At 43.2% G+C, this 16,024-nt stretch overlaps 1 protein-coding gene across 1 annotated transcript in view; it reads right to left on the reverse strand.

The window, feature by feature from the left end:
* Positions 1-12,421: 12,421 nt before the first annotated feature.
* LOC144798025 (uncharacterized) overlaps positions 12,422-16,024 on the reverse strand; it is a 121,266-nt gene continuing 117,663 nt past the window's right edge. The window contains exon 3 of the mRNA XM_078668811.1: positions 12,422-13,037. Coding sequence (XP_078524937.1) covers positions 12,422-13,037 — 616 coding nt within the window. The remainder of the gene's footprint in view (positions 13,038-16,024) is intronic.

Here is a 16,024-nt window from a genome sequence, read left to right on the forward strand (position 1 = left end):
GCCAACTCCTAAGTGTGCACTGACTGTTTGGCGGCCCTCTTGGGCTGCCCAAACCAGTCATGCACATTTCCCTGTTTTCCATGCAGGCAGCTTTAAAGTCTGCATGGAGAACACGTCCACCCCCAGACTGAGTGCCGTGTCACAAGCAGCATTCTGATTGGCTTAGGGGAGTGTGCCTGGCTGCCTGCTTCCTGTTCCTGCAGTCGGTGAAAGGAAAGCAGGTATGCGGGAGCACCCTCAACGTAAGTTTATGTGGTTTTTTTTACATTTTGCCCCTGTTTGACACCACCGGCAACTCCCCCACCCCACGGATTCCCTTCGTAACCCCCATGCCCACCTGCCCACCAGCGAGCCATGCCAACCATCGCTCGTTGGAGTGAGTCATGGAGGGCGACAGAGGCTACTACAATCGGATGCCATTCTTATTCATATGCTGGTCATGTTCCTATTTGACAGTAACTAGCTCCACACTGATTTTAACATGATGAGTGCTTGGCAATTCACTGGCAGAGATTCAGCTATAAAAATGTCAGAATCCCTGAACCCACCCCACATGGCAATTAGTGGTTGGGAAAGATATTAACTGTATGGTCAATGACCTGAGTGAATAAAAGTGTGGAGATATTTTCTAAAGGTTCCAGTGTGAAAACATATCTTAAATCTAGGGACCTTAGCTTCTCAAATGATTCTGTTTAAAACATTTCCATGGTGAAATTCTGTCTTAAAATATTTGTTTCCGTTGTTGGCAGGATTTCTTTATGGTTCTGTACATCTGAATGTGAAGGAAATTGAATGGGCCTGCTATCTTCTTGCGTTTGATTTCTGTTAAAAAAAGGGGCAAGTTATAAGAATGTTTTGGGTTGCTACTTTTAGGCACTTGTTAGAAAAAAACATGAAATGACCTACGGACCAAAACATGACTTTTCCCTAATTCAGGACGTTTACAAGAATTGTAATTGCATTCCCACATTTAATAGAAAACAGCAGCCTATTTGGAGTAAATGGTTTCCTGCATTAGAAATACATGCAATGATCTTTAGTATAGTGGGATCATTATGCCTGCCCCAAGAGGGTGCACCATTAGTCGCAGATGGAATACTATGCTCCTGGGATAACTGTAAATAGGCACTGCAGATGCTTTTGCACACTGCAGGAAACCCTTATTCTGTAAAATTTTCCTAAACGCCTGTTAAGAAAAGAGTCGATACACAGGAAAAATATAACATATACTCACTACCTAGAAAGGTCTGTTGTATAAGAATTAACTATATACAAGTGGTTACAGGCTAGCAGCACACTGGTCTAAACTGAAATATAGATTTAATTATTGTTATTCTTTTGTGAAGTAGAAGACACAAACTTTTCAAAAAAAAGAATTGTTTAACCTGAGAAACTTAGTGAAGCTTTATTATCGTATTATATAAGTATTGTACTGACTGTTAAAGAGACATTCAGGAACATACCTTCAGGATTGTGCACACCTATAACATTCCACATCGGGGTTTCTTTACCATAACTTTCATTAGTACTATAGAATGCACGTGATATAAATAAACAGTGGGTAGCATTTTTAAGATGTTCAAAATTAAAAATTCTTTGGGATGAAACACTGATTGAGGAGAGGCACTATGGGCCAGAAGGCAAGCACAGAAGGGCAGATTTATGTTAACTGGCGCATCCCCAGGGATGCGCCAGTTAATGTGCGCCACAGTGCGCCACAGCTCCGCCACCCATGGTGCGCCGCATTTGCAATGCGGCGCACCATGGGGCAAAAACGGCACAGATGCGTGACGCATCTGTGCCGTAAAGGTGGCGCATTGCTGGAGTTGCGTCGCAAGCGCGACGCAGCTCCAGCAAGGCTCGGGGGTGCCCCATCTTCACAATGCTGCGTCAAGACCTACGCCTGCTTCAAGCAGGCGCAGGGTTTTGACGCAGCATTTGCCTGAAAGTGACTGAGTGAAATCTTATAGATTTCACTCAGCCACTTTTAGGAGGCGTTCCTGCGCAGGAACGCCCCCCCCTGCGCAGGAACGCATCCTTATGGCGCAGGGCTTTACAACGTGACGCATCTCCTAGATGCGTCACGTTGTAAATAGGGCGCATAGTTTGCGCCGCCGTTGCGTCAAATAAAGTGACGCAATTGCGGCGCAAAGAGGCGCAAGGGCCTCATAAATCTGCCCCCGAGTGTTTTTGTGTTTTTAGCTGCTGTGCTTCAATCCATTAAGGAAAGAGAGCAGAACAGTGCTATGTCTACTAAAATATGGCACCCTATCGCTCTTCTCCTAGCCTCTATTGCACAACACACAAAAACAGCACCATAGTGCAAGGATGTGGGTGTGATGTCTGGCATAGGTTTTGTAATGGAAGGATACCGTTCAGGTACATATAAATCAGCGGTGGCATAATTTGCAAGTCTGTAAGTGGAAATGTTTGGAGATTAGAAAGCATTTCTCTAATTATACAACTGCCTTGAGTAGAAACATGTTTTAGTACAAAGCCCGGTCTTCCGCTGTAAGCAGATAGGGTTTTGTGTAAAAAATATTGAGTAATTGCATCAGTATCATGCATCGCCCATGGAATTCCCCTTTTACACAAGGTAGTGCAACTTTGAGCTTACCTCAATTTTGTGGTACTTTCTGTCTACTTTTCGTAACTAAACAAGCATTGCTCTGGACAGTGAATCCCACTTAAATGCTGGTTTGTGTCACTTTTTGATACAATCCGGCACAAAATCTTAGTAAATCTGGACCCAAGTGTACAAGAAATGGGACATTAGAAGTCCAAATTATATAAATAAAGCATTTCTACGAAATAGGAGGACGAGGTTACTTGTCACAGGAGATATTCATGTAAAGCAAAACAAAGGAGTGAAGATAGGCATGAGAAATTATTCAAAATATATATTTCAAAATGATTATCTGTGAATATCTGATTTTTTCTGATGTATAGCGACAAATTATAGTATCAAACGTCAGACGATATACATAAACCAATGAATATAGAGATACGCAAGATAGGGCATAAAAGCTTGACTTATCCTAAGACAAGTTTTAAAAATGGTACCTCAGAGTGAGAGGTTGTCGGAGAGGACATTAACATATTTTTCAGCGGCTAAAGAGAGGAGATTTGATCTTGTAGAAAGCAATTGGTAGATGAATTATTGTGAAATGCATCACTTTGTTTGGATTTTAATTTTATTCTGTATTAAGTATTGATAAAAATATATTTTTACATTTCTCAAACAAAATAATAAAATTTAAAACATATCTGTCAGTGGTGTAACACACAATGATGGCCCTCACTGCAGAATTTGAGGAGGAGCCCCTGAATCTTGCAAATCTCACAGATATATATTGGCCTTGAGCTGAAAGTGGTCCCCAGAAGGTTTTGGGGCCCCTTGCAGGGTTAGGAGTACCCCTGTTCTTTAGGAACTGTGCGGGTTGCAGGGGCCTGCATTCATGCCCCTGATATCCTTACTGCCTTATATTATCTACCTAATAGAAAGGAAGTGGGGCATGGTCTAGCAGAGTCTATTCACTGTTATAAAAGTACTCTAAATCAACTCCTTGCAATGAGGCAGAAGATGATTAGAGTGTTGTTTATATGGACACAGGCTGTCCATCGATGGTCTCATATCTCACTAAAGAGCTGTATTATCTTCAGGTTCTATTGAGGCAGGTGTGATTGTTGAAACCTCCCCAAAGATATAGAATGGAAGGAGTTGGTGCCAAGTCATGTCATGAGTGCATGCCGAAGCATTTTTTTGCAAGTCACAATTCTGTCATAGCTTTTGACTCATGCTTGTGCTGTGTGGTGTCCAGGGAGGGTGCATTTCCACAAGAATTTGGTGAATCTGAGTAGTGAGTGCCACTGACATTTAGATATTTTTTTAAAATAAGGAAAGTGGGAGGAAGGTTTTAAATGCTGTTTTCACACTTTTTTTTATTATTGCTAAACTGCACCGACAAGGCAACTCTTTAAAAAACAGTTAAGAAGGACATTGAGATATCTATGACATTACAAAGTAAACTGATTAGGGGTAAAACAATCAAGGAGTAGTAAGGAAGGTCAGGCTGTCAGTAAAGGAAGACTTTTATACTAGGGTGAAACATTGAAGAACAGAGGTTCAGGGCTGTGAAGACCTTGTGGAAAGTCTATGAAGGAATGGCAGCAGATGAGGTAGCCTTTATGGAGTACGAGTTGACCATCATGTTTTGCTTATCTTTTTCTATTCTCTCCTTACTAGTATGTATCCTGCGATGAATCTCCATCTGGCTACAAAGACACTATAATGTTTCCTCAAATGAATCAGGAAGAAAATGGAGTAATAAGTTGCCCATCCACAAGAACACAGGTCTGGGGGACAAGATTGAAGAGAACTATTGGACCTGGGTCTTTTTGCAGGATAATCCCCAAGCCTTTTACATTCCTCCAACTCCACCTAATTTTCTGACCAACTTTTTGTTGACTTTAGTACTTTACCAGTGTTAATTAGTGCTAAAGTGCATGTGCTCTCTCCTCAAAATATGGTATGATTGATTTACACCTGTTAGAAATAATTAATTTAGATTAAATTTCCTTGTAACGTGGTATCTCAGATACCCAGGGACTTTAAATGAAAAGCTACTAGTGGACCTGAAGCACTGCTTGTGCCATCCAATGACGTAGCCTTTTAAACCTGTCTCAGCCCTGCGCTGCAGGACCTGCATGTGCAGTTTACTGCCACTTTGACTTGGCACTTAAAACTATTAATCAAGCCCTAAACTCCCCTTTTATTACATATAGGTCACCCCTAAGGTAGGCCCTAGGTAGACCTTTGAGCAAGGTTATATGTAAGTCAAAGGTAGGGTATGTGCTTCTATTTTGTGGCATGTCCTGGTAGTGACAAACAGCCTATTTTGTTTCTTATTGCTGTGAGGCCTTCTCCTCTCATAGGCTAGCATTGAGATTTCCTTATATATATTTAAGTGTTAATTCCTGATCAGAAAGGAGCAGCGTTGCCATGTTTGGAGTAGTGGTGATAAATCCTGCTGCTGGTATAGCTGGATTATACATTACTATTTTAGAAATGCCATTTTTAGAAACTTAACTGTAAAAGACAGCCATGTTGCACTCCTGTATACCCTACTTCACTCTATATTCAGCAGAAACAAACCTGTAGAATTTAAAATGTGCACCTGCTGGGGCAGTTCTACCTTACCACCTGATTCTAAACTGAAAAAAGAAACTAGGACAAAGAGTCTTAGACAGAAAGTGCACTACTGCGGCGCACTCCTAGAGTGCCTACTACCTGATTAACCCAATCTCATAAATTGATATACTAAAAACATGAATGTTTAACATAATCAAAAATAACACATAATTAAATCACAGTAACCGATTGGATTTAGTTGACACCGTCACACTGTTGCTTCAAATGATGTCTTTTTAATCCAGTTGTGTAATTTTCAAAAACAGTTCATTGACTCTCAAATGTCATTCAGAAAATAACATGCATGGCCAATGCCAATCCCAATGCATTTCGGCTGAAAAACCACCCTTTTAGTGCCTAATCAGGTAGTAGGCACTCTAGGAGTGTGTCGCAGAAGTGCACTTTCTGTTTAAAGACTTTTTGTTCTAGTTTCTTTTTTCATTTTGACAAAGTTGGCATTTGTCTTTGCTTATGATTCAATTTGCTTTTCTGACTCCAATCCATGTCTAGGGCTGGGTGATAGCTACACTTGAGCATGCTTTCCATGACAGCCACAACACAGGAAGAACTGGGTGTGACAGGGATGGTCTTTCTGGGCTGGGAAAGGGAGAGGGTGTTCACACTTTACAATTGTGTAGGTTGTGTCCTGCCTTCACACAAAGGGCTGATTTAACCCCTACTGATGTCTAGAGCAAGGGCTGGGTTGAAAGGGATTGTTGTACACGTCTAAAAGTTATTTTGAAGTTCCCCCTTGAACAAAGACAATTTTGAGTTTACGTACAGGGGCTCTGACCCCGTGATTTTAGACATTGTGTGGGACTTGTAACCAGATGCTGCTGGCTCTACAGACTGCACATTGCCAGAGGACTGCCTTGCCACCAGGAGGAACCGCCATTTGGACAACTTTCTTTGTTGTTTTGGCCTGCTGACTTCTGAGCTGTAGGGTGTAGGAGGGACTTTTACCTTGCATCTACCTTTTGTGTTGGCCTGCTACCTACCTGCCCCCAGATTGTGCCCATAGCACTCTCCAAGGGCATGTTGGCTCGTGTTACATCAATATCAAATAATGTGGTCCCAGTGTGTTACTGGCTTTTATATGAATGGGAACAAGAAAAAATTGGTGTTCATTTGAAACAAGCATTAATCATTGGTCAATATAGGAAATGAAACATAAATGTTAGACCAATGTTATTTAATCACATTGGGAATGCATTTTCATGAAACATTTTTAAGAAAAAACCTTGTAAGGTATCACATTGAAAGGTGTGGTGTCCAGGAGGTTGAAAGGGAGGGGTGAAAAAAGGTTGTTTGGTAGTAAGTGAAGAAAAAGAAAGTCTTTGTGATAGTGACAAACTTATCACATACAATTTTGGAATATTTTAATCATATACCTTAAAGTCAGAGTCCACAAAATATATACATGTTTGCCATATAACAAAGAAAATCACAGTTTATTTATCACTGTCGATTTAGTATTGGCCGATGTTGTAAAGTCGAAGTTTCTACCCCTATCTTCGTAGGTAACTATAACCTTACTAATGGGGTCTTCATCAGGACTGGTGTGAAGTGAGGGGGGCTGGGAAAACCTAAAAAGGATGCGGGGAACGGTGTGTGAGTACCTGATATTGTAGTTAAAAAAGGAAAAAAATTACCACATTTGGCCCAGACTTAAGTAATATTACCGTGTGGATAGCAGCTAAGGGGGAAGGTCATTCTCGTAGGTCAGTTATTGGGATTAGGGGCTTCATAGCTCTCCAGAGCTTGTAGAGTAGGCGGGAGTGAGACGTCACCTGGGTAATGAAAGGTGACAGTCAGCCTAAATCGATTAGGTATAGAATTCAATTTCAAAATGTTGAAAAAACTTCCCACTTACTGCATCAGTGTGCGCAGCGCGCAGTGTTCCAATCTAATCATGAGGACTATTTCGAAGAGAGGGAAAATAATTCCAGGAGTTAAAGTTGAAGTCACCTTGGCCTGACTCAATCAAAGGCGGTGATGCGTAGTTAATCTAAAGAGGGTACAGGAAGAACAACCACCTAAAAGGCCAGATCATGGTGTAACTGTAAAAACACAGGACAGATTGGTGAAATCCATGTGCTGTGAGATGCACAAGGGATTAGACGCCGAAGGTATCTAGGCATGCCGATTCGAAATGGGCAGGGGCATCATGCAGATTTTAACATTATAAGCAGTATCAGAACGTAGGATGCGAGTCAGAGAGATTCAGACTTTCTGGCGTTGAGAGTTATTGACATCCTGCCCATAAAAACAATCAATTGTGCCCGAGGTAGCTCAGACATACTTATGGTAGCTATGGAAAAAGGTACATTGGAAGTGAGTCAGAAGAAATGTGGTCGGAGTTCGTGACATCCTGCTTTTTTTTAAAAACACAGTGAATTGTGCCCTCTTTGACTCAGATATAGTTACGGTAGCTGAGGCAAAAGGTTGAATAGGCCACTAAAGCTGTTAGCAGCAGCGAAAATGTTAAAGACCAAGGGGCACATGCATCATTGTAGGATTTTGCACTTCCTAAATTGCGAAAATTAAGGAATCGCAATTTAGGAAGTGCAAAATCCTATGCATCAAGAAATCCTAAAAGTTTTTAGGATTTCTTAATTTTCGGAAATTGCGATTCCTTAATTGCGAATCGCAATTAAGGAATGGCATTTCATTGATTCCTATGGGCCTAGAGGCCCATAGAAATCAATGCCGTTTTGCATTTCTTTTTTTTGGAATTCGCAATTTTTTGATGCATTGCAAGGGTGCAGAGGGGGTCCAAAGGACCCCCCCCTGCACCCCTGAAATGTATTTTAAAGTGCATGTTTCACACACACATGTCCTAAGGACATGTGTGTGTGTAACATGACACTTTCCAAAATGCATTTTTGTGCTTTTTAAAAGAATTTCGCAAATTAACACGAGGGTCAACCTCGTGTTAATTTGCACTTCCTATTTCAAAATTCGCATTTTTTTAAAAATTGATGCATTGCATTTAAGGAATCGCACAAATGCGATTCCTTAAATGCATTCGCATTTTTAGGAAATGCAAAAAAAAGCGAATTTTGGAAAAAAAATTCATGCATCCAAAAACGTATTTAGGAAGTGCAAACGGCCGAATTTACCGATTCGCACCGTTTGCACTTCCTAAATAGGTTGATGCATGTGCCCCCAAAAGTAAATTGGTCCCACAGGGAGTGCCCGTAAGTGACATGATATTGCGATCAAAGCGTTACAAAAATTGTTAGGGAGAAACCAGAAGCCGGTAAATGACTGGCATTCTAAGATAAATGTTGTGAGGCCGTCATAGCATGCAGTGACGTGGAAGCATAAAAGAGACAAGGGAAGCTTTTTTCGCGTCTAACCCGTACAGCCGGTAGGTCGCGTCTGAGGCAACCGCGCCCGTATTCAGCAAAGGATAGGCTGATATAGGGCGAGCTTTACCCTGTAAGCGTGCACGTTGCTGGGCCAGCGTGACGTGCCAAAAATGATGAAAATAAAGGAAATATACTAATTGTGCCGGGATTCAATCGCATCCTGACTATATAGAGACTTGTGTGTTTCTCATGATTATTGTAGAGAAATTTTGAAAGGCTGTAAAATCAAGAGGGATACAATTTAAATAAAATTGCTACTTCTCACGGGGCAATTGTACACTATTTAGCACCAATGTACAGTAGGCAAATGTAAAGTTACGTACACATCGTGCTGCATGGTTAGCAAAAAATGCAATGTTTGTTACTGGGTAATGAACATGGCAAGGCATATACAGCCTGATTCATGTACATGCCGTTTTGCGTGTCCCTAATAGCGAATCATAGCGATTCGCTATTGAGGACACGCAAAACGGCATTCATGTAGGAATTGCTACTTAAATAGCGATTCCTACATGTTCTTTATTTGCGAGTAGCAATTTGCTACTCGCAAATACTCCCCATTCATTCCTATGGGCCAAGAGGCCCATAGGAATGAATGGGGATTTGCGAGTAGCAATTTGCTACTCGCAACTAAGATAGCGATTTTAAGGGTGCCAGGGGTGTCCAAAGGACGCCCTGTAGCACCCCTAAAATGCACTTTTGGACAGGTGTTGCGCACACACATGTCCAAAGGACATGTTGCGTGCTACATGCAACTTTGAAAAATGCTTTTAAAAGCATTTTTCTGAGTTTTTGCTATTTACCGACAGGTCTGACCTGTCGGTAAATAGCGGCCCCAAAAGTCCAAAATCGCTATTTTGTTTTGTGTCATGAATAGCATTTGAGGAATCTCTATTAGAGATTCCTTAAATGCCATTCCACGCAAATATGCGAATTCTTACATAGCGATTTTTGCATTTGGTATCATGAATACCAAATGCAAAAATCGCACTCGCAAAGGGCCAGATTCTCAGAATCTGGCCCTTTGCGAGTGCAATTTACCTACATGAATCAGGCTGATAGTGTTGTACATTGTTACAAGAATGCAATCATAGTATTATTTATGCAATAATCTCACAAAATATTTCAAAAATAGCAGGAACAAAACAAGATTTTAAACATAGCTTCATGATATTGGTCCTATTAGAGAGCGTTAAACAAGCAGATGGTGGAATAGATTAATATAGGCAGATAATTTTGTCGGGCAAAAAAGGGCCAGCATGGTCCATGTAAATCATCACATTATCACAACTGTCAATGTTCGATGACGGTACAAACAGAAAAGAAAGGAATTAATTTGGGGATCATGTCAAATTTGGCATTGAAGACACCTAAGCGGCCTAGGGATAGGGTAGTCAGTAAGTGAAGTACACAGGGTCATCAGCATGAGATTCTATCTTATAACTAAGGCAGCCACTGGGCGTTGCTAGTGTCCAGTTCATTCAACCCATTGATATTATAGTCCAATCTCCACATCCATTTTGATACTCTCACAATAAGGACGGAGCTAATGTTGCCGCCCCTAGGGCCCAATTCCACTTTTCCAGCGCAAACCATTTCATTTGGTCTGGTGTGTGGGATTTTTTAGCAAAATGTTCCACAAGGGGCTCTCCTTGCACCTTACATCGTATCCTGCTCTGGTGCTGGAGGATTCTCATTTTGACCTTTTGTTGGGTCTGGCCCACGTATAGTAAGCCACATGGGCATTAGTGCCCACACCGCCATGTGCTCGCCCGCTTGACACTCACACACTTACACTTCCCAAAGAAACTCAGGAGACATATCTGTGGGAAAGAACTGTTGCAGGTTTTATTTCATACAAGACAGGTATGACGTTATGGTGGGTCATCTTACGGGCGATCCAAAGCAGGCAGCCCCTCGCTGTCCCGCATGCCTAAGGAGCCATCTTGCACGGCGAGATGATGCTCTGACGGTGCCTTCATTACCCTTTTGTTATACTCCCGCCCCCCCTGTCAGGGTGGAGCGGTGGGGCACACCCCCGGTCGGTTCAGGCCCCCCGACCGCCCGAAGGACTAACGGGGCGCCGTCGCGGTTACCCGGAACCTCCATCGGCTCCAGGTCCTTGGCTCAGGCACCCTTACTGTGCCAGGCAGAGGTACCCTTACTGTACCCTTCTGCCGCAGAGGTACCCTTACTCTCCGTCTGCTTCCAGATCGCCCTGTGACTCCGCCTGCAACACAAAACCAGACCATTATAAAATTCAACATTTTAGCACTGTCGCTTTGCCGCTGGGTCAGGGATCAGGGTGGGAACAGCGCAGAGCCGAGGGAGATTCCCGCCGAGATAAGAGGCCGAGTAATGGCGCTGCCGCGCTTAATACCAGAGGGTCGCCCCTCCTCCCAGGTAAGCCCTCCCCATTGGCTTGAATAAGGAGGTGGGCACAGGGAGGGGCGCAAACAGGAAGCTCCTCTCGCCAGACGTGTGGTACTAAGGCGCTGCCCCGCCCATGCTTCCCCTGCGGGTCGCGCGGTCAGCGGCAAAGATGCTGTAGATTACGGATGACGAGTTGCAATTTGTGAATCCCTGTAAGTCAATTTTATGTTCATTGTGTGTAAAGGTTTTTGTTTGTATGGTGGTTTTGCAAGCCTTACAACTACCGCATTTGTGGTGGCCTTTTGTTGGTGGAAGGTTGCACATGGACTGAATAGTGGGATTGCCTTCTGTCTTCATGAACGAATGCACCACATTATCTTTTATGCTTTTAGCTTTCTTGAAAGCGTGCACAGGTAGTTCCTTTTGCTTGATATCGTCCGCCACTAGGCCCCAATGACTGTTAATTACTTTTTATAGCATTTCTCTTTGTAGAGAAAGTCATCACACAAATTAGTCTCTTAAGAGAGGGATCCTGTCGGTCTCTCGGTGTTAGAAGGTCATCTCGCGGGATGAACCATGCCCTCTTTTGCGCTCTCCTGATCATTCTCCTAGGATATTCCCTGGCAATGAGTCTGGCGCCCAGGCTATCTGACTCTTCCATGTAGTCTGTCTTTTTGAAACAATTCCTCTTAATCCTCATGAACTGGCCCACCGGGAGATTGTCTCGTAGTGCTCTCGGGTGGTGGCTATTATATCTAAGTAAGGAATTTTGTTCCGTTGGCTTGCGGCAGAGGGTGGTGTACAGTTCATCGTTGTCATGACAAATCTTGATGTCAAGGAATGCGATTTCGGTGGGATCTCACTGCTTAGTAAATTTGATATCAGCATCACAGTGATTCAGCCAATCGTAGAACAGCGTCAGTTCAGTTTCATCTCCCATTTAAATCATCAAGATATCATCTATTTATCTTCTCCATAGATCTATCATCCGTTGGTATGGGTTGTTGGCGAAAATAAAAGATTGTTCGAAATGGTCCTTGTAAATATTCGCCAAATCTGGGGCGAAAGCCGCCCCCATCGCCACACCCTTCGTCTGGACAAAGTAGTCACCCTGATAAAAGAAAAAATTATTCTTCTTTGCTATTGTGAGCAAATCAATGATGATTCGCGTTGGTACTTTCATAGGTGCCGGACGTCTGTCAAGATACTGTGTTATGGCATCCAGGGCTGGATCTTGGGGGATGCTGGTGTACAGGGAGACCACGTCACAAGTTACTAACAGTTGTTGAGTCGGATTGTACGGGCGTTGATCAATCAGTGTAATCGTTTCCATTGTGTCCCTTAGGTATGTGGTCGAGTTCTCTGCTATGGGCTTTAGAAAGAAATCGATGTATTTACATAGCGGTTCTAGCAGAGAACCGCAGCCTGACACTATGGGTCTTCCCGGTGGGTTTGACAAATCCTTGTGGATTTTTGGCAATGTTTAAATCATTGGTAGGCGTGGGTGTAGTTGATTCAAGTATTCAAACTCTAATTTACTAAGAAATCCTAGTTCTAGAGCCTCAGAGGTGAAAGTAAAAATTTCTGCCGCCAAATCTTTAGAAGGGTCTGTTCGTAGTCGGGCATAGCTAATGCCATCTTGCAGTTGTTGTTGGATTTCTGTTTTGTAGGCTGTCGCGTCCTGGATGACAATGGTCCCGCCTTTGTCCGCCGCCTTTATCACAATGTCGTTATTATTCTTGAGACTCACAAGGGCTGCCCTTTCAAGCTTGGTAATATTCTGGACACTGTGTTTGTAACTGTCAAGTATTTTCGAAACATCCCTTTGCACCATATTCTCATATACTAGTGTCGTGTTGGACATGGCATAGGTAGGTGGAAAACATGTAGACAAAATTCTTAATCCGGTGAGTGACTTCTTCAGGTTGGTATCGGAATTCCTGAAAAAATATTTAGGGTGAATTTTCTGGAAGAAAGCGTAAAGCTCACTTTTCACATTGAAGACATTGGGCTGATTGGTAGGCACAAAGCCTAGTCCTTTCGATAGTACTTTTTTCTCAGATTGTTGTACACTTCTAAAAGTTATTTTGAAGATCCCCCTTGAACAAAGACAATTTTTAGTTTACGTACAAGGGCTCTGACCCCATGATTTTAGACATGGTGTGGGACTTACAACTAGATGCTGCTGGCTGTACAGACTGCACATTGCCAGAGGCCTGCTTTGCCACCAGGAGGAACCGCCATTTGGACAGCTTTCTTTGTTGTTTTGGCCTGCTGACTTCTGGGCTGTAGGGTGTAGGAGGGACTTTTACCTTGCATCTACCTTTTGTGCTGGCCTGCTACCTAGCTGTCCCCAGATTGTGCCCATAGCACTCTCCAAGGGCATGTTGGCTCTTGTTACATCAGCACGTGGTGACCACTTCAGCTTTTGCTTCATCTGGGTGAGATAAGAATGTGCTTAACATTTCCCCCCATTTATCAACAGAGTGACAAGAAGAGCATGTGGAGTGCTTCCTACCTTCGAAGATCACAGGATGAGTTCTCTCTCACCCATTCACACTTGTGCAGTGCGGCATCCACCAATACCTGTGCTTGGCAACTGGAAGTGCTTGTCCTATGGGGCAGTGTGTAGTAAACTCTTGGTTTTGCCTGCCCTGAGGCATATGCTCTAGTCGGTGGATCTCATGACCAGGCACATGGTGAGCACTCGACCCCCGAGAGTAACTTGTGTGTCGTTCTAGCACAGCCCCACCTGTAGAGAGCTGCAGCACCAAAGACATGTTACTTGTGCAACACAGGTGAGTCCACCTACATCAGGATTGCCTGACCCCACCCACCTGGGAGCAAATGTGCTGTACGCTGCTCCCACTCCTGAGACCCACTGCCATTGTTGGGAGAAGTCTCCCTGGACTTGAGCGGTCACTCCAAAAGGTACCGCAGGGTTGACGAGGATCTGCAGAGGTGGGACCGCAATCCTGCATTCCTTCATAGACAACCCGTCCTTGCAAGAAGGGGCTGAGTTTTACTTTTGCTGGCAACTGCAACGCCTGCTTGTTGGCAGTTGCCTTTGCTTTCCCTGCATGCAGGGGACCCAGCAAGGTCTCCCCGCTGACTGAGGCAGTGTGTGTACAATCTCCCGTGGGGTTTACCATGACTGCCTGCGGTATTGCAGCGTGGGTCCTCAATAGAGGTCCCTCCTTGAAAACTTACTGCATTCAGGAAAACTGCTCAAATTACCATAATATACGTAATAGGCACACAAGTGCCCAGTGCCCTACTTTGTTTTCTAAATGCACTTATTTCAACTAGACCAAAGTGAATACCATAATCCTGCTAATAGGAGTGCAGGGGTTTTAGTGTCTATAGATACTTGCTGTTGTTGATGTGCTTTTCTGCTACATGTTATGCCCTTAGTATTCACTGAAATTGTAATGTATGTTATTTTGATTCTTATATTGTTAGGATAATGAGTACTATCGCAGAAGTTGCATAGTATGCACAATATTCATGATTCATGTAATTTTAGTCTGAGGTTATGTATAATATACTATATATTTTTATACATTTATTGTGTGTAGTTTCTTTTGTGGTGAATTCATGGTGTTTCTGTGGGAGTGTGTTGTGCAACCACTTTAGACATTGCCTCTGATGAAAAGCCTGCCTGTTCTGTGCCAAGCTACCAGAGGGTGAGCACAGGTAGTCTTTTGTGTGTAACTGACATGCCCTCAATAGAGTAGTGGGTTCTGTCTGGCTTAGGTGCATACCCTAGCCAACCAGAAACCCAATTTCTAACAAGAATGATTTATGTGTGCTTGCTATCTCCCACTATCTCCTGTAGTCCGTATTATATATTTTCTATAACCTTTAATGAGGCATTCTCCTTTGTCAGAGTCCTAGGAAAGGCCCAGAACTCCATTCTTTCCCTTGTTTTCCTTTCAAGATTTGTAGCAGTTTGGAAAGATTTCCTTTCTCCATACACTCATAAAAATACAATATTGGCAAATAAGTGATGTCACTTTTTTTGGTCCAGCTTGATAGATCTAATATATTGTTGCTCCCCACATAATCCTAGTGGCTGATTAGTGCATCATTCCACCTTCCAGGAAGTGATTCCATTGGAATGCAAAAGGGACTATTTTGCATTAGAAAAGTACACACTTTATCATCGCACTCTTTCTCATATTCAATCTCATACATGCTAATGCATCCAAGCTTTGTGCTGGCCACTGTTACATGTACACATGTAAATATATCAAAGACTCCTATTGGAGCAAACCATATAGAGGGAGTAGCTTGGAGAGTAAGATTGGGGGTGTGAGCTTCAAATTTCCCCATAATCATGCTTGCATATCGTGGTAAAATTAATTATTTGTGAAGCAAAGCATGAGGGGGCTTAAGGGGGCAGAGAGAAGGAAGAGCAGTGCAGATTGTTAGGGTTACTTAAAAGACAATGGCACTTATTATGATGTTAGGCGGAAAGCCATCCGACAGCTCATCGGAGGCTTTCTGCCCCACATCATAGGTTTCTGTCCGATCACCATATTATGAGACTGATGGTCGGAGGGAAAACCACAGGGGAATTCCACTCCGCTTCTGAAATGCTCACAGGGCCCGTAGGGGTGGCGGGTGGAATTGTAATCCTAAAATGACAGTGGCACAAGTGTTGAATCCACCATCGGGATTACAATGTCCCTTTCCGCCTGCCCTTTCATTGCGGTCCACCTGCAATAAAAAGGCAGGCGGAAAGTGACTTTGGGGGACCCTAGCAGGGCCCCATTTTCCCTCTGGCCCTCTGCTATGGGGCCTAGGATCCCTGCACCATGCGGCAGGCACCATATTGTGCCAGCCACGTGTTGCAGGGATGTTTGAAAATATCATTTTTTCTATTGTAGCTTGTGTTGCAGGCCTTTTCCTGACTTCACAAAAGCTGCAATACAAAAAGGGATGTTTCTTACCGCCCATAGAGTGGTCTCATCCGAATAATGTGGGTGCAACTGCTGACTAATAGTTGGACAGTTCCATTCCCGCTATGGTCTGACCAACATCGTAATAGGGCCCAATATTTTGTGAAATAACCAACAGTTTT

The sequence above is a fragment of the Lissotriton helveticus genome, chromosome 12 (genome assembly GCF_964261635.1).
Source record: "Lissotriton helveticus chromosome 12, aLisHel1.1, whole genome shotgun sequence".
NCBI classification, from domain to species: Eukaryota; Metazoa; Chordata; class Amphibia; order Caudata; family Salamandridae; genus Lissotriton; species Lissotriton helveticus.